Source organism: Podarcis bocagei (genome assembly GCF_964188305.1).
Source record: "Podarcis bocagei genome assembly, chromosome: 3".
NCBI classification, from domain to species: Eukaryota; Metazoa; Chordata; class Lepidosauria; order Squamata; family Lacertidae; genus Podarcis; species Podarcis bocagei.
The window spans coordinates 82523926-82551635 of record NC_138127.1 but is presented as its reverse complement, the minus strand read 5'-3'; the positions used below and the strand labels follow the sequence as shown (position 1 = coordinate 82551635).

At 41.1% G+C, this 27710-nt stretch overlaps 1 protein-coding gene across 5 annotated transcripts in view; it reads right to left on the bottom strand.

Annotated features, from left to right (window-relative positions):
• Positions 1-27710, bottom strand: part of USH2A (usherin) — a 457494-nt gene that overhangs the window by 237574 nt on the left and 192210 nt on the right. For all 5 annotated transcript variants that reach the window (XM_081185934.1, XM_081185935.1, XM_081185936.1 and 2 more), the window contains exon 33: positions 1038-1197. In XM_081185934.1, the coding sequence (XP_081042060.1) occupies positions 1038-1197 (160 nt within the window). The remainder of the gene's footprint in view (positions 1-1037; positions 1198-27710) is intronic.

Below are 27710 nucleotides of genomic sequence, written 5' to 3'. Positions count from 1 at the left end.
TAACAGGTCTCTAACAGAGGTCTGACACATTTTTTATTTATTATGTATGCATGTTTCTCCAAATACACTCCAAGCAGCTGTTGTTGTTTAGTCGTTTAGTCGTGACCGACTCTTCATGACCCCATGGACCAGAGCACACCAGGCACTCCTGTCTTTAAGCAGCTAACAAATGGTAATAAAAACAGAATAAAGCAAGCCATATATAGGTGTGTATATGCACGCACGCACGAATGCTCACACACACACATTTAATAGTGACAGACACTTTTTGTCAAATTCCAGCAGTAGAAAAATAACTGAACTGAGCCAGCCAAAAAATTAACCAAAGATGTTTTATTTAAAGTTTATAGAAAAGAAGTTCACCATAAAGAGTTGCATTTTAGTCTGGTATGAAATATAAGGTTTCATAAGGTTTTGATACCTCATATGTGCTCATAGCCTTTTGCTGGCTCCTTCTACTAAGACAGGCATGGGGAAACTTAAACCTACCAAGCTCCTTCAACTGGCCCTTAGTATTCCCCGGAGGATGATTGGGAGTGCTCAGTTATCACCTCCATTGCTGAGTAGCCTATGGGGAGAGTAGGCCCTTTCCCAAATGTCATTGCAGGGGGTTAAACCCTGGCAGCTGGATCTTTTGTAACCAGAGCCAGCAAGAATTTAATATCCTTTAGCATGAAAAGGATCACTACTGGCTACACTGGAACCAATGGAAGCTTCAGTGCTGGTGCTAATAGCAAGGGTTTTTGAGAGAGAGGAGGTATTTTCATTTCTTTAGTGGGGGAGGATTAAACCCATTTTCTGGTAGGGGGAAAACTAGACACATCAAAGATAACCTCACATTTAAAGTCACATTTAGTTTGAGTCAAAGTCATAGGCTCTGCTAAGACCCCAACCTGGATTTCCCCCAACTAGGCAAAGACAATCTGGGAGTCCCTTGCTGCCACATGCAAGTTGAGCATTCCTGGAGACCAAAAGAGAAGAAGCCAAGTTTGTCCCAAACTGAAACAGCGGGTGAAAGAGGAAAGTCTATACTTAACTGTGCATATATTGTTTTAGAATCCAAAACGGTCAGGACCGGTGCATCCACATGAGCTGGTGGCAGCTGGGCTGTAAACAAGGTGACCTGGGAGCTGTTTGTACAGCCAACAATTGTGCAAGCAGTGACGAGAAACTGGTGCGCTGCAAAAACTCGTAATTCTACAAAAGGAGGAAACAGGTATGGCACTTAGCTTTTTCCTTAGGTTTTCATAAAGGACTGGATTCAGAAACACTGAAAAGAATTATCTACCACGTATTTTGCACTTTTAAGCAGGATGGTGGTGGTGGAGTTAGAATATTATAAACACTGTTAGCATAGTTATTGATCTCATTTTGTTCTATATATCTTCTTGCAAAACTGAGCTACTGAATGAAAGAGGAAAATGTAATATAGAAAAAAGGCATATGCATTAATCTGTTTCATACTATTTTATGTATAAAACATAATGAACACTCCCATATATACATCAGTCTTAATATGCTCAAAGGGTTGTTTTCTCTCATAAAATGTGTTAGATATTACATATAGCTATTATGATATATTTCATAATATCTAATATGTGAAATTTCCCTGAGGTCTTGAAAATTGCAGCCTTCTGTAAGGCCCTGTCTACATTAGCACACACTTCCTTTCATATTTAGCTCTTCCTCTGCTAGAATTAACTATTTTTCCTGAAAACATACATTTCTTTATCTCCTAACAACCCTCTGGCTTTCTGGCTCCCTGCAATAAATTTAGAATGTGTGCAGCTCATGTAGCTTCCAATAGCTGAGTTGTAAGGTTCTATGGAAAGGGAGGGAAGAACCTTGAAATGTGAATGTAAAGTAGTTGTGTTCCAGAATCATGGTGTACTTGAGACTAATATAGACTAAAAGAAATAAGCTGGCGAAAATAGCAAGATTGTCAAGGTGGCTGGGTACCATGGTGGAAAGACATCCCAAAAGAGGCTGAGGCAACCCAGCCAGATGGGCAGGGTATAAATAATAAAATTATTATTAAAATGGAACATATCGGTGTTAAGAAAAAATGATAGAAATTCTTAAGTCTTTAGTAAATAAAAATATTTCAAGTGGAAAAACCAAGACATAGTCTACAATGGATGCTCACCTTTTCCAGGTAGGATGTGGTTGGGGCTCCTCGCCTCCATCCTGGCAGACAGCTATTGCATGTTTGCTGTCCATTTGGGAATTCCCCTGGCTGGCACAATCTCAAAGCAGGACCTCCTGCCTGACCCCAGCTTCAAATGGGCCGATCAGAGACCCCACTGGCTGGGCAGTGCCTCACTGGCTGGCCAGGGATTAGCTGCTGCCATGTCAGTGCCAGGTTTTGAAAACTAAGAAAATCTTTAATAAAAATAAATTTTAAAAGAGAGAGAGAGCGGGCTGTGCTTGCTTTCCACAGCCCTGTTGGCTGAAGAGAAAACCCTTTCACCCTTCCTCATCATTAATCATTCATTTACATTTTAGGTCAATTTCACATTATTTTAACCATATTTAGCTTTTCAGGTTGCTGCTTTAATCTCATTTTATTCCCTAGATTGTATTCTAACAACTTGGAAGACAGTCTTATTTCTTCCGCTGCGGGAACTATTACACTGTACTTTCGCTTTTATTTCTTTCTGTTTGTTCTCTTGGAGCTGGAGAGAATGCATGGCATTATGCTTTTATCTGTACATAGTGTGTAAATAAATACAGTGGTACCTCGGGTTACATACGCTTCAGGTTACAGACACTTCAGGTTACAGACTCCGCTAACCCAGAAATAGTACCTCGGGTTAAGAACTTTGCTTCAGGATGAGAACAGAAATCGTGCGGCGGCAGCAGGAGGCCCCATTAGCTAAAGTGGTGCTTCAGGTTAAGAACAGTTTCAGGTTAAGAACGGACCTCCAGAACGAATTAAGTACTTAACCCGAGGTACCACTGTAGTAGATTAGCTCTACGATGTCTCACGTTTCTTGCTGTGCTATGCCAGAGGCTTAGTGTGCATATATCATTATGATGTATGTCGCTAGAAGCGCACTGGAAGAGAAGGGAGATGCCTTTTCCAGAGCTGCGCATCCCAGAAGATACTCGAGTTCCGGGGGCTTGCAGACACCCCCAAGGGCATTTTTCCAACGGTGCTTCCTGACCTTGCTGTGGTTGCTGTATTCGAAGCCAGGAAGGAATTTCTCTGTAAACAAATTGGCTGGTCTAGAGGTTTGCCTTTCCCCAAAGCAAAACGTCACAACTTTTGGAGGTTAAGGCATTGGGTGGAAACCTAGTCTTCAAGCTTTGGGTGAAGTGGTGCACCTGATCAGAGCTGGTAACAGGAAATATGATGTGTGGTAGAATGTTCTTGGTTCTGGCACCAGTCTTCTGTCACAGTGGTTTGGAGCCTCTTCGAACCTACAACCCTTCTTAATCTGATCATGTACCATGGAATCTACCCTCTTATATCTTTTTAATCATATACAGATTTATCCCAGCCTTTCCTTTCTCTCCCTTTATTATATTTCTTCCTGCCTTTCTCAGGGAATAAATCTGCTTTCAAGCCTAGCCACAATGGATTACTCACTAAGGAAAACAATGGTTGCATGCCTCTAAACTATTGAAGTTTCTCTCATGTCTTGTGGCATGACAAGTAGCCACAAGAATGGGAGAGAGAAAAGGTGCCCACGAGAAGAGCCCAGGCTACATTTCCTACAAACAGTGAGCTACAGAAACCACCCATTTAAATCAAACCAGCATCAATTACTTGCCACATCTGATCCGATTTGTACTTCTTGTCTGATATTGACCTATTCAAGTGCTTCATAATGGATCAATTGCTGCTACAGATGCAGGTAGGAACATAAATCTAAATCCGGGGCACTCCCCTAAAACTCTAAGGTTACTGTTTGTCAAGCCCCTTCTGATTACAGCATCTTGTTTTCCATTTGCTTGATTGGGTTATTTGCATAAGAGCAAATGTAGGCAGTTGTGGGCATGAAAAACAGATCACTCTAAGATGCATTAGAAATGGATCCATGAGAATTATCCAGAGATGTGTTATGCGGAAATGCATCCCAGTATATGGAAACCTCACCAATTAACGTCAAATAAACTATAATTTACAATACAGATCACAAATTATATGCTATTTTGCAATTGATTTCATGCTTTTGTTGGAGGAATTTCATTGATCTCTATTTACAAAATGAACCAATAAGCAGGAAATGATTTTCTTTTAACTCTTCACAGAAATTGAACAGGTTTTATCACATTATTACTCACTTCCACATTAGTAAATTAAAAGTCAGCCGTTGCCCCTTTTAATTTGTAAAATGGCATATGTCTTATCCACGCTATAATGCAGAATCTCTTAATTGTTTAAAATAATGGCATGTCTCTGCCCATTATTTTATTCTTCTGAAAAGTTATGTCTTCACTTCCTACCATTTATTCTTTAACCCAGGACGGCCAGAACCTGCCAGACTACAGCTTCCAACAAGCCCAGTCAGCATGGCCAGGGGGTCAGAGATTATGGGAGCAAACAAACACATACACAAAAACACACTTTACACTAAGTCAAACCACTGCTCTATCTAGATGAGTATTGTCTACACTGACTGACAGTGGCTATCCAGTGTTTTAGGCAGAAGTCTTCACCAGCCCTGCCTGGATATGCCAGGGATTGAACCTAGTTCCTTCTGTATGCAAAACAAAAGCTCTACAGCAGGGCTATGGCCCGTCAACCATCTGTACAATAGCTGGAGAGCCACAGCTCTGCTTTAACTATTAAGCTTCAAATGTTTACCCTTACATTAGTATGAGATGTGCCAGTTGATATGAATGCAAAATATGGGCAGAAGTCTGTTTAAAGACTGCTGCTGTGTCAAAAGCTACTGTTAAGAACACCAGGATATAAGAGTAGCTCTGCTGAATCAAGGCAAGTGGCCCATCAAGTCCAGCATCCACAGTGGACAGCCACATGCCTGTGGGAAACCTACGAGCAGGACCTTAGCACAGGAGCACGCTCCCTTCCTGTGGCTTCCAGCAACTGATATTCAGAAGCTTAATGCTTCCAACCACGGAGGCAGTGTTATGTACTGAAGTTCTCACCCTGGGCCAGCAGGGGGATACTGTAGATAGTTTTCACTCAGGTCCACATATGCAAATAAGGGATTGAAACTGACGTTCAGTGATTGGATAGTTACAGAAAATGGTTACTGTTGCGTTCTAGTGGAGCTCTATATAAGCAGGCTGGCTAAACCCTTCCGTTCAGTTCTGTTCTGGCCTGTGAATAAACAAGAGCTGTTTGAAGAATCACTGTGTCATCTGATATGTTCACCCACAACTTAACACAGAGTATTGCCATTGTGGTTAGTAGTCACTGGTAGCCTTAACCTCCATGAATTTGTCCAATCCAAGTAATCCAGATGGCTGGCCATCACTCTTTCTTGTGGGAGCGAATTCCAAAATTTAATTCTGCAATGTGATGGTTCCCTAAAGGCACCCCTGTAACACCTCTGTGGAGCTTCTAGAGAGAACAGGAATGCATGTGTGGCGGAGGTTTTCTCCCAGAAGCACAGGGTTGACCCCACTGGGTTCCTATCAGGCAGAATGTGGGCTTCCTGATGCTGGATACATGACCAATGCCTTGGCCAAACCTACTCTTACTTATAAGCAATAAAGCTGTGGCCTAATCCAGCCCAATACCAGAATCCTATGTCCATTCTTTTGGCCCTCCCTGCACCAGTCACAGACATCATGTTCCTGTGGCAGCAAGAACAACCATAAGATTATAATATCTGAGGTCGTATTCCTATACACATTTACCTAGGAACAAACACTGCTGTACTCAATTGAGTTTTTCAGAGCAGGCTTGCATACAATTGCACTATGGATCTCTTTATTATGTAGACACGTTCCTAAACTTGTACACAACCCTAACAACTCCCCTGGTAAGGGAACTGCTTTTTTCTTTTTTCACTATCCATCATGTATATGCTTTCCGAAGAATGAAGGGAGGGGTTATAACTCTGCCCAGCATGCAGAATCAAGACTATAGGTTACAAACATTTCCCTTTGGTTAATAGCACAGCTGGTGGAACACCAGTGGTGATTGGTTGTGTACAGAGTGACATCAATGTAATAGCTCCTGTCAAAAAACTGATGTGCATATGAAGTTTCAGAGACTGTTTTTATGGTGTCACTGACACCTAAACCATCGTGATATTGTGTTAAAATCTAGTGAACCTTGGAAGCTATAAATAATGCTTTCTGAGGCGTCTCTAGGAAGAGTAACAAAGGCCTCAAATGTTGTTTCCAAAAAAATTTACTTCCATATAACAAAATAAGCCACTCTAGAAGTGTGGGAACATGTTGTGTATATTTAGTGATGAGGAAAGATACTTTTTAAGGCTTTGCTTTCTTCTGCATGGCTTGAAAGAAAACTGAAACACAGTCTAAGCTTAGGCTTTGATGCTAGAATTGCTAAACATTCTGCAGCAAAATTTTGGCTGACCTAAAGTTGAAAAATACATGTTAAGAATTTAATTAAAATTCAGAAACTGACCATATTTTTACAATTTGCTTTTTTTAAATAAAAAAAGTTGCAAATAAAGATTCAAATTCCTATCATCATCCTGATGAAGCAGAGCTAACCTAAATGTGGTTTATCTATGTAAATATCCATCTGCATAAGGTTCATATATTGGCCTCTACCGTTAGCCATATTTTTCAGTATTAAATCTGAATTTCCTTGCATGGCTGGTTTAAATGAGGTCATTACATCGCTATCCATGGCTTAATGAATATTTCTTTGCTTTCTCATTTCAATTAGTGAGGAGTCAAACATACTGGTCCCAATCCTGAAATGTCTTTGCTTGCATATAAACAAAGAGCAACTTCACTGAACTCAATAAGGATATGCATAATACCAAAGTCATTTCAACCTTAGTGCTTCTATTAGAAATCCTGCTTTAGAGACAACCATTTCGGACAATTATTTTACAATTCTGTTACATCAGGTTTATATCACTATAAATGGAAAACTGCTTTACTAATCGCAGCAAATCTGATTCTTACATCCTCATACAAAATATGCTTACTTGGAAGCAAAGTCTATTCATTCAGTTGATCTGACAAATAAGATCGTATGGGTCAGGCACTAACACTAAATCTGGGGTGTCTTTGAGTTTTGAGAGTGAAAGCATGCCAAAATGAGAGGTACCAGGTTTTAATCAGAATTAAGGCAGCTTTGTATGCTATGCTTTATACATCAGTAGAACTTCCATGTATAGTGGTACCTCGGGTTAAGTACTTAATTCGTTCCGGAGGTCCGTACTTAACCTGAAACTGTTCTTAATCTGAAGCACCACTTTAGCTAATGGGACCTCCTGCTGCTGCTGCCGCGCCGCCGGAGCACGATTTCTGTTCTCATCCTGAAGCAAAGTTCTTAACCTGAAGCACTATTTCTGGGTTAGCAGAGTCTGTAACCTGAAGCGTATGTAACCCGAGGTACCACTGTACAAAACACATGCACATTTTACAGAGTGAAGGATGCAAACCTGAGTAAAATGTGGCAACGGTTTTTAAGATATTCTCAATAACTTTTCCACTTCACTTCATATAATTTTTTTACAAGTATGTGGCGAGTTGCACATGTGTGTCCACATCACAATTGGCAGGGTGAGTGCAACAATTTGTACTCCAATGTTGCTCTGTCAGTAGTTAGCTATTTAGTAAATTTATAACCCACTTTTGAAATGGGCTACTTAAAGCAGCTCACAGCATATGTAAAAATGTGTGGGTGCATTATTATTATTCCTTCAATTTATAAATAGGTTTTGTTGTTTGTTTGTTTGTTTGTTTTAAATACCCTCCCACAAACACATTTAAAAGGCTGTAGAATATTAATCAGCCAAAGGCCTGGTTGAGGAGGAACGTTTTCCCCTGGCGCCTAAAGATGTATAATGAAGGCACCAGACAAAACTCCCTGGGAAGAGCATTCCACAAATCTGGAGCCACTGCAAAAAAGGCCCGTTCTTGTTACCACCCTATGGACATCATGTGGAGGCACATTAAGAAGGGCCTCAGATGAGATACCAAAGGAGCAGAAATGATTATTCATGTATGCGACAACAGCAGCGCAGATACTACAGGCCCGGAGATGGAAAGAAGATAAAGTCCTGACCAGAGACTAGATGAAGATGATAGACTACAAAAATGACCGGGAAAATCAGAAACCAGGAAGATAGAAACTTTATTAAGGAATGGAAAAAATTGCAATTTACTTAAGAGAACACTTTAAACAACTAAAAACTGTGGCAGAATTTGAGTATTAAAAACTAAGGTAAAAATGGACTATTTTAAGGAAAATGGAGAAATTATATGATGCAGAAGAAAAGGTTTGATAATGGAAACCATGGAGGGGTGGAGGGAAGTCTAAGGATTCTGGGAATCCTAAATGTTGATGATTATGATTAATGTTTGAATTCGAATGTATAGAGTAAAACTGAATTTTTTTAAAAAATATGGAGGAGGAGGAGGAGGAGGGCCTCAGATGAATAACGAAGAGTCCAGGTCAGTTTATATGGGAAGAGGCAGTCCTTGAGGTAATAAAATGGCACACTTAAAACAAAACAAAACAAAGCTGGTCCAGATGGAGTGAGAACAGACCATTGGTCTTATAATCAGCTCTCCCCTCTTTTTCCTGGAATAGTTCATGCAGGACAGTTGGTAGGTGCTGGGCAGGGGGGAATCCAGCTGGGACAGGAGCAGGCTGCTCTCCGAGTGCCACACCAGAGAGGAGGACTGGAAGATGGTGAGGAAAGAATGGTCCTTTTCTTATGCTGCCCACCTTCTATGGAATGTTCTCACCAGGTAGACCCACCTGGTGCCAGCTTTGTCATCGTATCAGCACCAGCCATTTTTTTGTTTTCCTGGGCAGCACCAGTGGTTGGATGCTTGTATTCGCTTTCTACTTGTGCATCTTTATGATGGTATTTTATGCTCATTGTAAATAGCTTCTTGACTTCTGTGTGGGAAACATTATGTAAATAAACCTAATCTAACAACCCAATATTGTCTTTGCCTCCCTCCCTGCAAAATATGTGGAGCTCAGACTCTCCTGCTTGCAAGATTAGCTCACATAATTCCACAGTAATAGAGACTGGCTATGGTTCTTCAGTGGAAGACATTCTGTGCATGTTCAAAGGCATTCTCATCCTAATTATTATTTTGTATGCTCCCATTTTGGCACTGAAAATAGGTTTCCAGCTAGCCTTGGCTTCCTGTGCACTACAAGCAGTAAATTAGGACTGAATGACAGAACAAAGGATGGTGAAGCTGTAATGCAATCTATCATGGTCGACTGTTGTAGAAGCAAGCAGAGGTCAGCCATAGCTGAGGATTCCATTCTAAAGCACGTTTGTGGAAATGCTCCTTTCACATTCTATTCAGCTGAACAGATTTACCTGTTCCTTGATGTGCTACAACCTTGTTCTGACAAGCAAAATCCAGTTGCATAATCCAACACCCAAACAGTTCACACATCAAACAAGAAGTGTAAAATAAGAAGTGAATAAATAATTGGCACCGAGAGAAGGCAAGTGGGAGCACCAAAGTCAGTAGGACTTTTCAAGCATTCCTGCTGAACACATGCGCAAAAACCCTTGATGACTTTTTCAAGTGTCCAGAATAAATTTTCTTTTAACAGTAGACCTCCCCCCCCAAAAAAAAACAAAATTCCCCACAACTTCTTTGTTTTATCAAATAGGTACATGGAATCTGGAGACAGAGTAGCACCTCCAAAGGGGATTAACCCAGTCAAATTACAGAGAGTTGGTGTAGGAATTTTTGTGCTAGCCACAAGTAAAGTCTGATTTTTTGGGGGGAATAAAGAACTAGCAAAATAAAGTAACAGTAAAGACAAACACAGAAAACAGAACGCAGCTGTAAACAAAATGCAAATCTAACCTTAAAAATCAGGCCAAAAAAGGTGATGGTGGTAAAATAAGAGAATTGTGAAGCTGCCTATGTAACTAAGACTAATGACTCAGTCACACAGCTGCAAAAAAAAATGTTTTAAGTGTGTTGTAAAGTGCATTATACAAATGTGACTCTAGATGGCAATTGTGAGCTATGGCAAATTCAATATATTTTTCAAAACTTTTTTTTAAAAAAGCATTTTTACAACCTTTCTAGTGTGTGTGCGGATTCCACCTAAGACACAGAAACTGAAGTATTTGATTTTTTAAAAATATTTGAATAAAGATAGGACTGGGATTGATAGGGAAAGGATGGAAAACAAGAAAGGTATATAGATTAGAAAAGCTAGGTTGGGTACTGAAGGATAAGGCAAGTTGAACAAATGCCACCAAATTCTTTTTAATGTTCAAGGAAGTCCCCTACCTCCCACTTCCTCCTTATTACTACCTATGTTCAGGAATACAGTACTCATATATATCTCTTGTGTACAAGATACACTGGAGCTATAACTAAAAACAACTAATTTTTAGGCAGTATAGAAATAATATACAGGCAGCGACCGTTTTAGGCATGTCCAATGTGTGCGCGACCATACACATGCACACTGGCAGAGCAAAGGGTGTGTGCGTTCCGCCCCAGGTGTCCACCCTGAGGGGGTGACATTGCTGCCCCCTGGGACACTCGCCCCACCCCCATGGACCAGCTCCCCAGGTGTGCGCCGCTCTAGGTGCTGGAGCAGCTAGCTCCGCCTCTGCACGTGCATTATGTCAAACCCGGAAGTGACCTGAACAGAATGGGGTCAGGCTGTTTGCAGGGTTTTTCTATGGTGTTTCAAATATATGCAATTTTACTTAAAGGCGCAGTGCCTTGGAATGCAATCCCCACGTAAATTGGGAGTTGCCTGTAATACATGCAAGTCATTTCTGGACCATCATAGTACAGAGCTCTGGTTGTATCCTCAATTGGGAGGAAGTGCGAGATAAAGGATAGTCAGGAGAGAGACAATGAGCTGCGCTGAAAACAGCTACAACTTTTGATTGCTTCCATTGACTTAGTGTGAAGTAGACAGAGAGGCCAATTTGACGTGACTGCTCTAAGGGGAAACCAACGCCTACCTGCTGCATCAACCAAGGTAGAACTATGCTACAAGACAGCGTGAGCTTCTCCATGTTGCCCATACACACAGTGCATTGCAAGCCAGTCCATATGATGTACTTGCCTGTACACACACACAGGCTTCCGTCTGCTTAGCTCCTCCTGAAAATATCTCCCTGCTTGGTTACCAAGCCCAGTTGTGATGTTATGAACACTAAACTCTTGAACTTTATTTTTTTTAAAAAAAAACTTATTGCTATGAGGAAAGTAAGAATCTATAACCAATGTTTGCCAATCCCAAAAGTGTGCTTAAAAAACAAACAAAAACTTTCCCAGTTCCATTAGTCAGCAACCAACCTATGTCTATGGTAAAGGAAGACAAATCCTCTTCATAAAGGGTAGATTGTTGAGGAAGGCAAAATGAACAATGGCCTTTTGCCTGGATTGGGGTTCATTTTAATAATAATAAACACCATTGGAAAATAATAAATAATAGTAATAGTAATAATAATAATAATAATAATAATAATAATAATAATAATAATAATTTATTTATACCCCGCCCATCTGGCTGAGTTTCCCCAGCCACTCTGGGCGGCTCCCAATCAAGTATTAAAAACAATACAGCGTTAAATATTAAAAACTTCCCTGAACAGGGCTGCAGTTTCACAGGTGTGAACTGAACTAATCTCCAGGATAGTCCCACCCTAGCAATCCTGCCCCCATCCCAATGAGTATTGGGCTGACTAGCTAGAAATGGACTAGCTTTTTAATGGAAGAAGAGGGCAACATCAAGCCACTTATAAGCTGTCATGATCCATACATTTTTACCTGCTCCTCTTCCCCATCCATAATGGACTCAAACCCCCCTGCCAGAAGGTAGGCAACTGCTGTTTCCCCATCCATATGCAATATTGTTCCTTACTGCGTACTATAAAAGCAAGCAGGTGGGGATTAAAACCGGAGTGGTTAAGATACATTGTGTATATTATTTCAGGATGAATACTTCTTTTCTGTTGACTTTCTCTTGCAACACCCCCTGTGCAGCCCACCTGTGAGCTGGGGAGAACAAGTTTAATTTATCATTAGCAGTTTATATGTCCTTTAATTGGAATCAATGTGCTAGCCTAGGCAAATTGTCTATGTAGACTCCCCTGAAATATCTGCATACCTTAAATGGCATGATAAGCTTGCTCAAAGGAGGCAGACAATTTACATTCTACCGGTGTGTTATAAATAAATAATAAGAACAGATTAGAATTATGCATTTACGCCTAGTAGTGAGTGTGAGATGCATAATTCACAAGTGGCGAACCCTTAAGAGACTTCTGAATTCCCCAATCTGAAGCATGCAGATCAAGGGATATTTTTCAATTCCCTCTGTTCCATGCTTCCGTTCTTTTTGCTCGCTTTCCTGGGGACCAAGCGAGGAGCTTCCTGATTACTTCTTATCAATTAAAGTGAATTGTTAGAACAGCTTCTTCTTTTTGGAAACTGGTTAAACAAATATTTTAGTGTTCTTCGCAATGGCCACATTAAGCCATCCCAGACAGTAATACAAGAAAGAACTAAATTTGTAAGAAACAAACATGACCCGTCCTAAAACATTCGAACACTGTATCCATAGGCAGTTTATTTATTTGTATGTTTCATTTCTACCAAATTAGGGGTAGAGGTAGTGTTGGACTGCAACTTCCATCAGCCCCACCCAGCATAACCAATAGTTAGGGATGATGGGAGGTGTATCCCAACACCTGTGGGACATCATATTGGAGAACCCTAATCTAAAGAGTTCAGCAAGGCAGTGTCCATGATCTTTTATCCTGCCAACAATCCACTTTGGTTAAATTTGCTTGGAGATAGTTAGTGACTGGCCCACAGTCATCCAGTGAGCTGCAGGGCTGGGAGGCAATTTGACCCTAGGTCTCCCTGGACCACGTCCAGTGTTTGCATTCACAACAGCACACTGGCCCTCCTTGAATTTATCATACTTAGTAAGGATTTGTTCCACTCAGCCATGCAACTCTATTTTACATTTCCACAAGCAATTTACCTCTGGTTGCATGACAGAACTAACATTATAAGGTTCATGCCTTTCCACTTCAGTGTTAAATCCCCACACTAAACATTAACTGAGTCTTTTTCATAGTACAGTGGGACCTCGGGTTAAGTACTTAATTCGTTCTGGAGGTCCATTCTTAACCCGAAACTGTTCTTAACCTGAAGCACCACTTTAGCTAATGGGGCCTCCTGCTGCCGCCACGCCGCCTGAGCACAATTTCTGTTCTCATCCTGAAGTGAAGTTCTTAACCCGAGGTACTATTTCTGGGTTAGCGGAGTCTGTAACCTGAAGCGTATGTAACCTGAAGCGTATGTAACCCGAGGTACCACAGTACTTGTGCAACTCCCTCTGTACAGAGACACTTAGCTGGCTTACTCATTGAATAAAAGAATCACAGAACTGTAGAGTTGGAAGAGACCCCAAGGGTCATCTAGTCCAACCCCCTGCAATGCAGGAATCTTTTGCCCAAAGTATGACCCTGAGAAGAAGAGTCTCATGCTCTCCCGACTGAACTAAGGAACACTGTGAAAGTTTATTTCACCATGCACTTAGTTTGTGTTGTATTGTTAGATTTTATCTGGCCAAGTGAACGAAGTCACAGAAACAAATTGTACAAATAGCCATTTTTATTAATTTATCAAGTTCAGTGTTGTTCTACCCTGTCCGGACCCTCAGATGACTTAAAAATTTAGATAACTGAGGGGTGTAATAAGATTAACAAGGAAGTGATAAACTTTCATGCTCCCATCAGTGCAGCCAAGGTATTCTCATTAAATATGGGTTCAAACTAGAACCCATATTTAAAGATACATTATTTGCAGATGCTACTATTGGGGCTGAAATCACATTTACCATCTATTTCTTTGTGAATGAAGCATTAGACACCAGATGAATAACTCTACAGGATATCTGATCTACAACATGATTTAATCTCTTACTAAGATTTTTCTGCACTGGGGATCAGGGAGGGGAACAGTGTAGAACACACCCATGGGTGAATGGATAGGCAGAAGACAGAGTTCCATAACTCCATTATGGCTACAGAATATTCATGTTTCTTATATAAACCAATGCCAGAGAAGTAGCAGTGGATTCATCAAAAGACTAGCTTCTGTAGTCTCTCTGGTTTGACAAGTACACTAGAATTGTAATTATTGACATGTCCTCTAGAGAAGCATCCTCTGGGACTACCACCTTAAAGAAATCAGATTCCTTGTAATTTCACTAATTTCATCTAGCTGAAATCAATCATTTAGTCCCTTGAAATTTCCCTTTGATCTTTTGGAAATGCTTGGTACCAAAATTCTACTTTCCACTTTTTTAAAACTTTCCCATACACCAGAAAGAGTTTGGTTTCCGGCTTTCTAGTTACACTAAAGCACCATCTTTTTTTTTAAGAAAAGCACTCTCATATTACTAATGTGTAGGTGGACTTTTTCACCTTTTCATTTTTCTTCTCCCTACGTTTTATACTGCTTTGAGCATTTTCCAGCATTGTTCAACTGCCATTCACTGTGAGTTATATTTGCATATAAATTTAAACAGAAAGACTTCAATTATGCATAGATTCACATTCCTAGTGCAACTTAACACTACAAGGAAAAATGATGGTGTGCCGTTGGAACAATCATATTAACTCCTGCCAACAACACAACAGGAGTCCAAAACATTTCAGCTGACAGAAGGAAAAATATCATTGTACCTTAATGTTTAAAGAGAGCTATGTGTGTCTCAATTATCCAAACACCCTAAATATCTGACACATGGTGTGCCTTTTTCTATGCATCTAATTAAAACCAATTTTAAACTGATTTTGGGGGTGAAGATTTATAATAGTGTAAAATATTTTAATGTGAAAATGAAGGCTGCTTGTACTGAATATATAGAATAATTCACTGTTTGATCAAACATGATTACACACCAGTATCTGCATCCTCCTCATAATTTAAAAAAAAAATCAGTGCATATTTTAGATGACGGGGGGGGGGGGGGACGGACGACCAGAGACATACTTTCAGTTGAAAGCTGATTAGCAAAGACTTGCCCCTACAGTACTTTAGCGTTCAAAGTATCTCCCTACAACAATTATATGTCAGTATTATCTGCCTGTTGCAGAAGGGAGACTGAAGCGGAGAGGAAAAAAAGAGCTTGTCCAAGACCACTTGTTGATTTCATGGCTGATGTGAAATTTTAACCAGAGACTTCCTGCATCAGGGAGCCCAGTCTATTAAACCACTATCTTGCACTAACTCCAGATACAGGAGGTCAAGCATTGTATTGTCCCTATAACTCCGAATGACATCACGAATGGGGAACCTTTGGTGCTTCAGAAGTTGTTGAATGCCCATTAGCTCTAGTGGGCATGGACAATGGTCAGGGACTGAGCTTCAGATCAGGAACATTTAGAGGGCCAAAGGTTCCTCACATCTGATTTATATCATTAGCTACTGACTGTACTGTTGCACCAAGCCACATTAACTAGCTCATAATGAAGAACTTCAATATGCCTACTTGGCTATGTTCAGTTCTGCCACCCCAGCTTGTGAATCAGGGTTCATGTTCTATGAAGAACCTAGAGTGCTCACTCAAGCTATTTTGCTGGCCTAGGCAAAATGTTATTGCATTTCTGTCCCTTGCATCTTGTTGTACATGGCAAGGTAAGGGATCGTGGTTCCTCGAAATGTTTTCCAGACTGTATCCTCTTTGCCATATTCCAAATAAATGAATGGAAGAGACTGGCACAGACAAGGGGGAAGAGGAGTGATCAGAGATGAGAGAGGCAACATCTTGTTGTAAAGGTTTGGAATGGGCGGTTAAGTTGTGTTTCCCCAGAATATTTATCTGATTAGGTTGGAGCTGTGCAATTCTGCCTCCTCGGCAGTTGCCTGCTCACTACCAGTAACATGTCACACAAAACTGGGGTCCATCTTACAAAACTTGGAAAACCTTTTGAGGGATTTAAGGATGGGTGTGGGTGGTGGTGGCAGAAATGCAGAACCAAGGGTCGGTTCATATGTTTGTCCCAATTCATACCCACATTTCAAAACAAAGTAATTTCCCATAAAATACTTTTGAGCGGCAGCGAGTGACTCCATTTATGATTTAAAACTTACACACTACTTGACTTCCGGGTTAGCGCCATCGGCAATGGCGGAGTTCCTCTGACCGAGAGGAACCCGCTCCGCGAAAATCGGGTCTTGCCGCCACGGCGAAGGCGGAGACCCTTCAAAAATCCCAGGCGGAGGAAGCCTGGGAACGTGGGATTCAGCTGACACCAAGAGCGCCTCCCCTACTCGCGGGGAAACCCTTTTTCGGGGTCCTGAAGCGAAGTAGGGTGAGTGGTGCGGTGTTTTGAATCAACCGCTACTTTTACGGAGTGAAGCTGCACAGCCGTTGCCGGACAGCGCTGACCTTTTCCTGTGGACAATTGGACTCTAAACAACTACCCGTGAGTAGAACGGAAAATTGGACCACAAAATATTTTAATTTGGCACCGAAGCGGGAAGGTTCTAAACAGGAAGGTTCTAAACAGATCTGCTCCAGAATCATCAATACCAGGGAAGATTCTGGAGCAGATCATTAAGAAAACAGTCTGTGAGCACCTAGAAAGGAATGCTGTGATCACCAATAGTCAGCATGGATTTCTGAAAAATAAGTCATGTCAGACTAACCTGATCTCGTTTTTTGACAGAATTACAAGCCTGGTAGATGAAGGGAACTCAGTGGATATAGCCTACCTTGATTTCAGTAAGGCATTTGACAAGGTGCCCCATGATATTCTTGTAAAGAAGCTGGTAAAATGCGATCTTGACAATGCTACCACTCAGTGGATTTGTAACTGGCTGACTGACCGAACCCAAAGGGTGCTCATCAATGGTTCCTCTTCATCCTGGAGAAGAGTGACTAGTGGGGTGCCACAGGGTTCTGTCTTGGGCCCGGTCTTATTCAACATCTTTATCAACGACTTGGATGATGGACTCAAGGGCATCCTGATCAAATTTGCAGATGACACTAAACTGGGAGGGGTGGCTAACACCCCAGAGGACAGGATCACACTTCAAAACGACCTTGACAGATTAGAAAACTGGGCCAAAACAAACAAGATGAATTTTAACAGGGAGAAATGTAAAGTATTGCACTTGGGCAAAGAAAATGAGAGGCACAAATACAAGATGGGTGACACCTGGCTTGAGAGCAGTACATGTGAAAAGGATCTAGGAGTCTTGGTTGACCACAAACTTGACATGAGCCAACAGTGTGACGCGGCAGCTAAAAAAGCCAATGCAATTCTGGGCCTCATCAATAGGAGTATAGCATCTAGATCAAGGGAAGTAAGAGTGCCACTGTATTCTGCTCTGGTCAGACCTCACCTGGAGTACTGTGTCCAGTTCTGGGCACCACAATTCAAGAAGGACACTGACAAACTGGAACGTGTCCAGAAGAGGGCAACCAAAATGGTCAAAGGCCTGGAAATGATGCCTTATGAGGAATGGTTAAGGGAGCTGGGCATGTTTAGCCTGGAGAAGAGGAGGTTAAGGGGTGATATGATAGCCATGTTCAAATATATAAAAGGATGCCACATAGAGGAGGGAGAAAGGTTGTTTTCTGCTGCTCCAGAGAAGCGGACACGGAGCAATGGATCCAAACTACAAGAAAGAAGATTCCACCTAAACATTAGGAAGAATTTCCTGACAGTAAGAGCTGTTCGACAGTGGAATTTGCTGCCAAGGAGTGTGGTGGAGTCTCCTACTTTGGAGGTCTTTAAGCAGAGGCTTGACAACCATATGTCAGGAGTGCTCTGATGGTGTTTCCTGCTTGGCAGGGGGTTGGGCTCGATGGCCCTTGTGGTCTCTTCCAACTCTATGATTCTATGATTCTATTCTATGATTCTAGGAAGTCCGCCTTCCGCTTTTGTAAATAGATTGAAGCAAAATTTTGCAAGCTAAAGTCTGGAAAGTCGTATATAAAGGACTAAATTTCCTTCAGTTAAAACTAACAAAACCCCTCTTGGAAGCAGGAGAAGAGGAGGAGGAATCTTAGATTATTTAAGCCTGCAGGAGAGAGAGTAAAGAAAGATAAATTTCCACCGTCTCAAACCTGGGAACGGGGTGTCAGAGACAGACGTTTTGGGGAAGTTCATTGACTATGAATGAAACGTCTTTTGACAGATAGTTAAAAAAGAGAAACATATTGATCCCAATGTTGCCTTTTGCATTTAAAAGAAACAAAATATTTGAAAAACGAAAGTAATTTTCTTTTGTTGGACCTGCTTTTAAAAGATGGATACAAATAGAAATTGTCTCCTCTAGAGGGAGCTTGTTAAACTGTTGCTGGAGTTGATCTGGGGAGTTCCACAGCTGTGGAGATTAAGGATCGTGAGACCAGACTTTGACCTTGGACAAGAATGTGCTTAGAAGAAGTTTTGGTGCTTGCTTTTTGCAAGACAAGCGCTTTGTTGGAGCAGCAGCATGAGAAGATGGATTTGATGACTGTTGCAGTCAGTAATTTTGGACAAACAGTGAATACGCATATAGAAACCATTCAGGAACCAACCCAGGAATCTGCTTTGACAGGGCAAATGCAGAAGATAATGGAGGAGGCTGTTGTTGAACCTCAACTAACACAAATGGAGAGACCCAAGGCCCTGCAGGAGCATAAGCTGCAGTCTTTGAAGACTGAACCTGAAGAGGGTCAGATTTGGAGAGATGGAGTACTGTTTGGTTTGGAGATGGGAAGTTGAATGGATCCCCCTATGCAGGGCCGTTTCGGCTCTTGGGATTTGGTTTTGGGCCAGGGGGGGTCTGGAGTTGTGGGGGCTCCTAACTTTGGAGGGACTTTGAAACATGCTTTTAAATACTTTCTGGATTACAGTACTGACTGTGGAGAATGGGCTGACCTGTTGAGGGGGGATGGAGATATTGTTGGGTTGGAGTCTCCCCGAGACCTACTCCTCAATGAGAAAGGAAAGACATTAAGAAAAAGATCAACAAAAGACAAAGTAAAGTGCAGGTATAAACTGCAGAAGGGACATGGAAAAGACTTAAGAGCCTCGGACAGAAGATCACCAGGTTGATGGACTAGATGGAATGGATAGAAAGGACTGACATAACCCGAGACCAGGAAGAAGAAACGATGGATGAAGATTGGAAGAAAGTTTTTAAAAATTCATTTTGAGAAATAGTGTAAAATTAATGAGTGTTAGGAAAAATGTTGGAATGAAACTATTTGGCTTTAGTAGAAATGATATAAGGAGTTATGTATAAATAAGTATTAAGTTTTAAGTTTAAGTTTTAAGGCTTTTTATGGTGAGATAAGGTTAAAATAAATTAAGGTAATTTAATGACAGAATACAGTGAAAGATGGAAAGGATTTGCTGAGTTAATTAATAGGTTAGACTGTTAAGATAAATTATAGAATAAAAATTGAGAAAGATGGAAAGAATTTGCTGAAAACAATTAATTGAATTAGAATACAAAAAGGGAGGTGTGAGGAGGTGGATGAAACAAGTAACTGAAAGATAAAGATATGGAATATGGATGTGTGTTTTAATGTTATTGTTCTTTTTTGCTGTATTGTTGTATTGTTTTTTATGTTTTCTTTTCTTTATGTATTGTAATGTATGTCCTGTTAAATTTTTGTTGTTGTTGTTGTTGTTGTTTGTAATTTTTAAAACCTCTAATAAATATCATTTAAAAAAAAAACTTACACACTGCTTTTGGATCACATGAGTCATCAGGAATGTTGAGTCGACAAAGTAGCAGAACTACAAAGTTCTGTAATGGAAGCACTCTGTAAGAGCTGCCTGATCCCAACAGACAGTTTACAAGCATTGTAGACCCTGGGTGGAACCACAAAATGGCAAATATGTACTAAGCAATAGCTTGGTCCCTCTGTCTAGATTAAAGCTGGTTGATCTAATAATCAAAGACCATGTACAGAACCAACTCTGTGTTAAGCAAGCTTAATCCTATTTTAAATCAATGGGTGAAAGCATGCTTATGTCTGTGTTTGATTGTAACCACAGTCCCACTAGCTGTGTGCCTCATAATTATCATAAAATTATAAGATATTTCAGGGCATGCTTTTTAGCTACGGGGTCCACAGCAATACAGTCTCATCAGCATTAAAATCTGCCTTTTCTCTAGCTCACTATTTTTTTTCTACTTACGTCTGCAGACCTCGTGTCACTAAGTACTTTACTGGGATGATTAAATAACAACACCATTCCTTAAATTATGAATCCAGATGTTTATTTACATGCCACCATATACATTTGCTAGGAATGGCATAAAAAGAAATCAATACCAGCAGGCTGAAGTTGCATTTACACTGTGCATCTGCAATAATGGAGTTTAGTATTTGCAGTAATGCCATCATTGGAACAGTAATGAACTCTCTTTCCTCATCTCCTTCATGATAACCATCTAAAAAGATTAAGTTTATGCCTTACTTAAAGAATGCTAATCTGATGTTTTTCTTACATACTTCAATTTATGTTCACTTAATTTTAGTGCTTGTGCACTATTTATTCTTTTTTGTAATACATCATCTTTAACTAGAACCAAATTTATATGGTAAGTATATATCCGTATGACGGCTATGAATATATCCATCCCATAAAATTGTAACAACTTTTGAAGCTAAACTGCAGGTTATGCAATAAGCTTTGATCAGAGGAAGACATATAACACCATATTTTAGAGTAATAGTTGAACATCATGGGAAACAGAACTTAACTTTCATGCTATGCGGCTTTATGTAAACAATTTGCATGATTGGTACAAAAACCTCGTTTCAACTTTGGCTGTGCTTCAGTGCAGGGCAGGGGTTGTTCAAGCAGCAAAACACAGCTATAACTCTCTTTACAGCTCTTACGGTCTTTTGCATCTAAATATACTGTAAATTTGAATCAACAAGTTTGGCTAATGCATATTTTTGTTTGTTTGTTTGTTTTTGCATATTTCAGAACAGGGATGGGGAACTTTTGGCCCTCCATATGTTCTTGGACTGCACTTCGAGACAGCATGGCTACTGGTCAGAGATGACTGAATCTGTAGTTCATACATCGGGAAGGCCAAAGTTTCTCATCTCTGCTTTGAAATGTAAACCAGCAGGTTTTCAAAACATGAGGATACTTCTCTAACATTCTGGGTGGGATCCATGGCAGCAGCCATGCTACTAGTTCCACATGCCAAAGCAGAGTGTGCATCTTGGGCTAAATTGCGTTCCTGTGTTGACTTGCAAACCACTTTTGGCTTCAAAGAAAAACAATCAAAATCCCACTGTGTGCGAAGCCTTTGTCCTCACCTGAAGCAGCTGTTTAGATCCTGCCCTCACTGTCTCTGAACATATAATCAAACTAAGAAGCGTTTTCCCCCCAGCATCCAGATTTAGGCATGCTGGTATATTATCAAAGCGTATATACCTTGAATCTTGTGGCATGCAAAATTGCCTGTGCTATGTTCTTTGTTGCTACTTAATAAGGCCAAGTGGGTACTTTTCTTGCCGGACAGTTGCTATATTGATCCCTTACCAGAAAGCTGATACTCAGCTGCTCTCATCAGCCAGCTATATTCCACATAGCAGGAAATAAAGGTCTTGCCTTTCCTGGCCTTAATTTTCATTTATGAAGAAAATTATAGTTCTGAGTGAGAATTCTTTTTTTTTCCCCCTCAATAGAACCGAAATACTGTTAGAGGATGGGTCTAATATTTTACAACATTTCTACTTCTAAATTTCAAAATGAAATTGTAAATTTGAAAATGGCACAGGCTTAGTTTATAATGCTTTTGAACGTCAAAGTACTTTAAGTTTTTTGCCTGATAAAAATAGCAACCTTGAATCATGCTGTCAATATCTAAGAAAAGTATAAATTCCCAGGAGTGTGTGACCTGCTGAGGATTTAAACTGGCAAGTGACCTGGAGTGAAAGGACTAGGAAGCACACCCTTTAAGGGCCAGGTCAGCACATTCTTTATAGATCCCAGTTGCAATGCCTTAAGTCCAACCTAGCACATTCACTGTGACTGGACACTATGCAGATATTAAAGACCCAAGAGCTTGGTATTTTATTAACTCTGCAATTCCTACTTTACTTTATTATTTCCATTTAAAGCAGATTTTCTACTCAAACATTTAAAAAATACAGAAGGAAGAATAATGGAACTCTTCATAAAATGTATCTTGAGCCTTGGACAGTTAATACTTATGAACACATATATTTTTTCTAACGGATGGGAAAGAGTTTAAAGAAGATAGCCAGCTAACGCTTGGTTAACATACCTCTGTAATACTATTATGCCACAGTATATTCTGTTGCTTAATGAGAGAGAATGCATAGGACATGTTCTAGTAGAGCCAAATGAGAAATTTAGACACGGCATATGAATGACCCTGCTTCTCAATTCAGTCGCACAATTTCCAGTAACTTCACGGTAGCAGAGAATGGCTCAGGTTCCCTCCAGAAAAAGCTAACACTTCCAATGGCTTCAAGGGTGATTTGCGTCCTTCAGCACTAAGTGGAAACTTCCATATAATGTGTAATATTATTCCCCGTGTGCCTCACAGGAGAATACTGTTAAATGTTAAATCTTTAGAGGACGATAATAAACTATTGCTTTTGGGTCTCTACTACATCCACTGGTTGTGTTGCCATCATTCATTACCATCCTAGACCAGGTAGAGTCCCCAGTGCAGCAGGTGTATTTGATGTGATACACCTGTAATGTTCAGTTACAGCCCAGGGGTTAACAGCCAGCCAACAATAATTATCCTGCTATATAGGTCACAGTTCTTGTAATATCTATATATTACACAGTGCCTGTAATATCTACACTGACAACATTATTTTCCTTCAAACACAATTCTTCATTTCCAGTTTACATTCCCACTTCCCAGTACAACACTCTGTTTTACAGCATTAGCCACTGCCCAGTAATTCTAGGATCATCTACTCTGCAAGTTGTTGCTTAAACAACAAACTAATTAATGCAATGCTTTTGATTCCAGGAAATGTAAAAGAAACTACAGAAAGACCCTACCATGGAAATTCAATTTTTAGAATGGTTCATTTTTAAATAGAATCTGAAGCTTAAAAGAGCTCGTTAAAGCAGATTAAAAGCAACATGTTGCTTAAAACTTTAGAGTGGCATAACTGAAAACATAATCAAAATAGATATGTAAATTCCTGTTAAAAGCAAATGCATGTAAAAGCATCTAGGTTTCCCCAGTTTAGCCTCAGTATCCTGCTTTAGAGTTTCTATGGCTGGTTGCAATGCTGTACCCTAAGAACATAAAGCAATGGCTTTCAACCAGTGTGCCATGGCACCCTGGGGTGCTTTGAATGATGGTCAGGGATACAACCGGCAACACTGGTCTCCCCTCCCTCTTCTGATGCCCTCTTGCTTCTCTGCCTCCCATAGGCTTGCATGGCTGTGTTGCAGCGGCCCTGACTACCAGCTCCCCAGGTGAATGGTTCCTCTGGAGCTGGCCAGTGGATGCTGAGCTGAGGTGGCTTCAGAGTAAGCAAGCAAGAGGGTGAGGGAGCCCAGCCAGTCCGTCTGCCAGTCCTTGCTGTTGGGACAGACAGACAAGTGGGAGGCTGGACAGGAAGGCATTCACTGCGCTGGCCTTTCTTCTGCTTGTTGTGTGCAATGCTTGCCTGAGAACCAAGTGTCTGGAGCCAAAGGGCAGCCTTTCTACTATGCAGGCCCAGCAGTGCCCACTGTTGCCACTCAAGGTGAGTAAGATGGTGGCTTCACCTTCAATCAGTCTCTGTCAATCTACTAAGGCTGGGGGCATCCTCTTCCCAGGTCCCTGTGGAGCAGTGGCGTAGCGTGGGGGGTGCAGGGGGGCCGGCCGCACCGGGCGCAACATCTGGGGGTTAGGGTTAGGGGGCGCAAACCCACGGGTAAGGGGGCGGAAATCCACGGGTTAGGGGGGCGCAAATTACTTGCCTTGCCCCAGGTGCTGACAACCCACGCTACGCCACTGCTGTGGAGTGGCGTGAGGAAGCACCTCTCTTTGGGGCGGGGGTGCTGGCTCAGAGCCCGGAGCACTCCCAAGGCGAGGAGAGAGGAGAGGAGAGGAGGCTGAGGGAACACTCCACAAAGGAGGGGGTTCAAAAAGGCATGAGGGACTGCCAGCTCTGCAGGTAAGGGGTAACATAACTGGACTTCTGAGGCTCAGAGTGTGTTTCCCCGCAGAGGAAAGAATGTAGTTGGTCAAGCAAGCCATGGACTCAAAAAGATTGAAAACCTCTGACATAAAGAGACAAATGAAGCCCAGCAGTTCTCATGTGCCTCAGAAATAATCTTCCTTCCACCATCTTGCTACCATTGTTGCAAGCACACATTGGTGAAGAGAAGTAATGTATTTACGTGGTTTATAAGGTCACCTGCTCTCATTGTTTGATCGGCTCTTATTGTATTTCAATAAATATGACCATTCCAAAGCTCTGTCAAGCTGGAATCACCAAATGCTGTGCATAAAACTGCTAAAACGGATTCCTCCTTAAACCCTAGTCATCATCATTTCTATACAGTACTGGTTTTTCCAGATTATGATCTAAGTGCCTCACAAATACAATTAATCATTATAAATGTACAACAAAAACACAATAGTGTCATAATCCAGAGCTGTAACCAATATATGAAGTTGCCTTTTCTTACCACCATATGATTGTGAATGTTCTGACAAAGGTTTTTGCTAGATTTTTGGTAAAACCTTTTTGTGTCATTATCTCTGTGCTTATTTTTAGAAAGTGTTTTCCTCGTAGCCAAGTGCTCAGCAGTCGAGGCACAGACTGTGTGTGTGTTCTCCCCTGGATCATTATGTTACCCAAATCTGATCAAAGGACAAGGGACTCAGAAGCTTGTCCAGCTGTGGTCTTATAATAACACCATTAGGTTTTGCTCCATAATCAAGGCCCCTAAAAGTCAACGAAGCTTTGGGCTTAGTATCTGCGACAAGGTTAACTGAAATCTGCTGCAAGGATAACCACTTTAGCAGATTGTATCAGCAGGAAATATTTAAACACTATTTAAAAGGATTTTAAATAAGGAGATTTTATTTAACACTGCCCAAATGCATGGCTAGAGGAAGTGATACAGCAGACATGCCACAAACAGACATACGCCTCTTCTCTACTGATCCCCGTACTGTTACACCAAGTAAATGGCCTAAATCCATCTGTTCTCAAGCTAAAACACTGATATGCCAAACTCAGCTAGCCCGATTTGCCCTTTGATTTCGGGCATGCTGAATCTGCATCCCAGATCTGTAGAATTAATGACACTCAGCACCGATCAATGGCGATGTCACTGTTGTCAGTCAGACTATGCCATCTTATGTTTGCATTATAACTCTAAGTGAGATGCTTGATTATTCTATAAACCCAGCATAATCAACCCATTTTAATGGTGGGGTGTTAGTGGTGATTTGGTTTCTTATCATTCTCACAAACCCTAAGCAGTGAAAAGGGAAGGTTGTATGGTATATTGTGAACACATGCATGATGTTCTTTGTACATATAGTAGTTATAGGTTTGTGGGAGGAACCCTCCTAAACCTAATAAATTAATGTCACAATCTACCTAATATTTGGGATAGGAGGGGAAATGTAAGCTGCAGAACTGTGTCAGACAAGGAATCTCTGAGCTGGCTCATGCCTGGCCAGGCTAGTTAAGTGCAGAGACCTTAAGAAACAATACTGGGGCATTCAGGGACATTGTCCTTCCCACACACACACCCCGGCTCTGTGGAGTGGACAGAGAGAGGAGAATTGGCAGGTTGCCAAAGTGATAGGGGGCATGCTGCCTTGGGAAAGAAATGACTTTTGCAGAAAGGTTTTGAAACATGATGACAAAGGTAACAGGAAGGAGGTTTGGGTTTTGATGAGGGGTGTGCTGGGAGGGAGAAGTATAACCAAGGCAAGAACTATCTTGGCTGCTGACTGGAGAGGCTGCAACCAAGAGACTGGAGAGCATGTGTGGCTGCATTGGATTCAAGCTGGCTGAAGTTGTGGGAGAAGCAAGGAGAGGCACTCATAATGCTATGGACTCTTCCTCTCTGTGGAGATCCAGGTGTATATGGGTGTAAAATAAACCAAATATCTTAAAACGCTACAGCCTCCACCGTTCCCTGAATACACAACTGGAATCCCTGGAAGCTTGCTACTGCATGGGAGAGATCGGGGTGGCATGTAACAGTACCGTATTTACTCAAATCTAATGCTCACCTTTTTTGGCCAAATTACATTGCGAAAATTAAGGTGCACATTAGATTCGATGGCACATTTACATTCACCAGCAAATACTTTTTTTGGTTTCAAGGTTCTGAAAATTGAGGTGCGCATTAGATTCAATGGCACGTTAGACTCAAGTAAATATAGTATACTCTGGTGTTAGTTGTCATAATGACACCTTTCAAAATCAAGGTGTGTTTGTATGAATTCATCCAAATGATGAATTTGAGGTGTGTGTAAATGGGCTATCATTTCTACGGCACATGCCCAATCTAAACTATGCATTAATTTGAAACACATGCCAAGTACTCCTTTCCCTTATTAGTGTATTCATGCTTGGCTCCCCCAGTTTCATAATGCAAAATAATGTATCTGACACAACAACAACCAGCCTTCTGCACTGGAGTTCAGCCCCATAAATATTTCCTCCAAAGAAAGTCTCACTGAACTCAATATGAGTTTACTCCCAGGAAAGCACACATAGGATTACAGTTGGATTTGGCCACAGTTTTTCCCCCTTCTTCTCCCTTGATGGCCTTTTCATCATTGAGAAGCTGCATTGCTACTCATGTGATGGCTGAGATCGAAATGCATTATTTAGATTGGCTCAGGGTGCTTCTAGGCTGCCACTGTTTCCAGATGGGATACACATACCAGTAAATTTAGTTGCATAATTCAAGCTGATTTGGAGTTCTTGCACAAAAAACACACAGCCCATGAAAAATACGGGAGGTTTCAACGATAAGGAAAGTGATGGGTTATGCACTGGAAAGTGTGGGATAAAGCTTGATGCCACATCATTTAATATCCCAAAACAAATAAGAATAAACACTCAATAAAGAGATGGTCATCTAACCTCCACACAAACTTTGAGCTAACAAATTAGGATAAATCTTCAACAAACAGCTCACCTGGGAGCCTAAGAATGATCTTTTTTTTCTCCAGAGAATGAGCCTGGCTAAACTCAAAGCATTAAAGTTAACCTGGACAACCAGTGTCAGCCCCAGGATTTTGGGGGTCATTGAGAAAGATGCCTTTAATAGGACCCGTCCTCCAAATGGTTCTACCTCCTCATTGCTGCTGTAACTGCTCTGCTCCCTATACATTTGTCCCATCGCTTTCGGTTCAAACTGCCCAGTCACCACCACCCTGGGAGATGATAAGAGGAACAGACACTTTAGTTATTGCTTCTTGCTTCTGTCACCGCTTGCACGCCAGCAACAAGTCTAGATAGTTTGTTTCTTACATCCTCCTAGATTCAGTTCTTTAGTCACAGTGGCCTGAGTCCAAAGAACTGTACAACTAGTTCCACATGACCCACA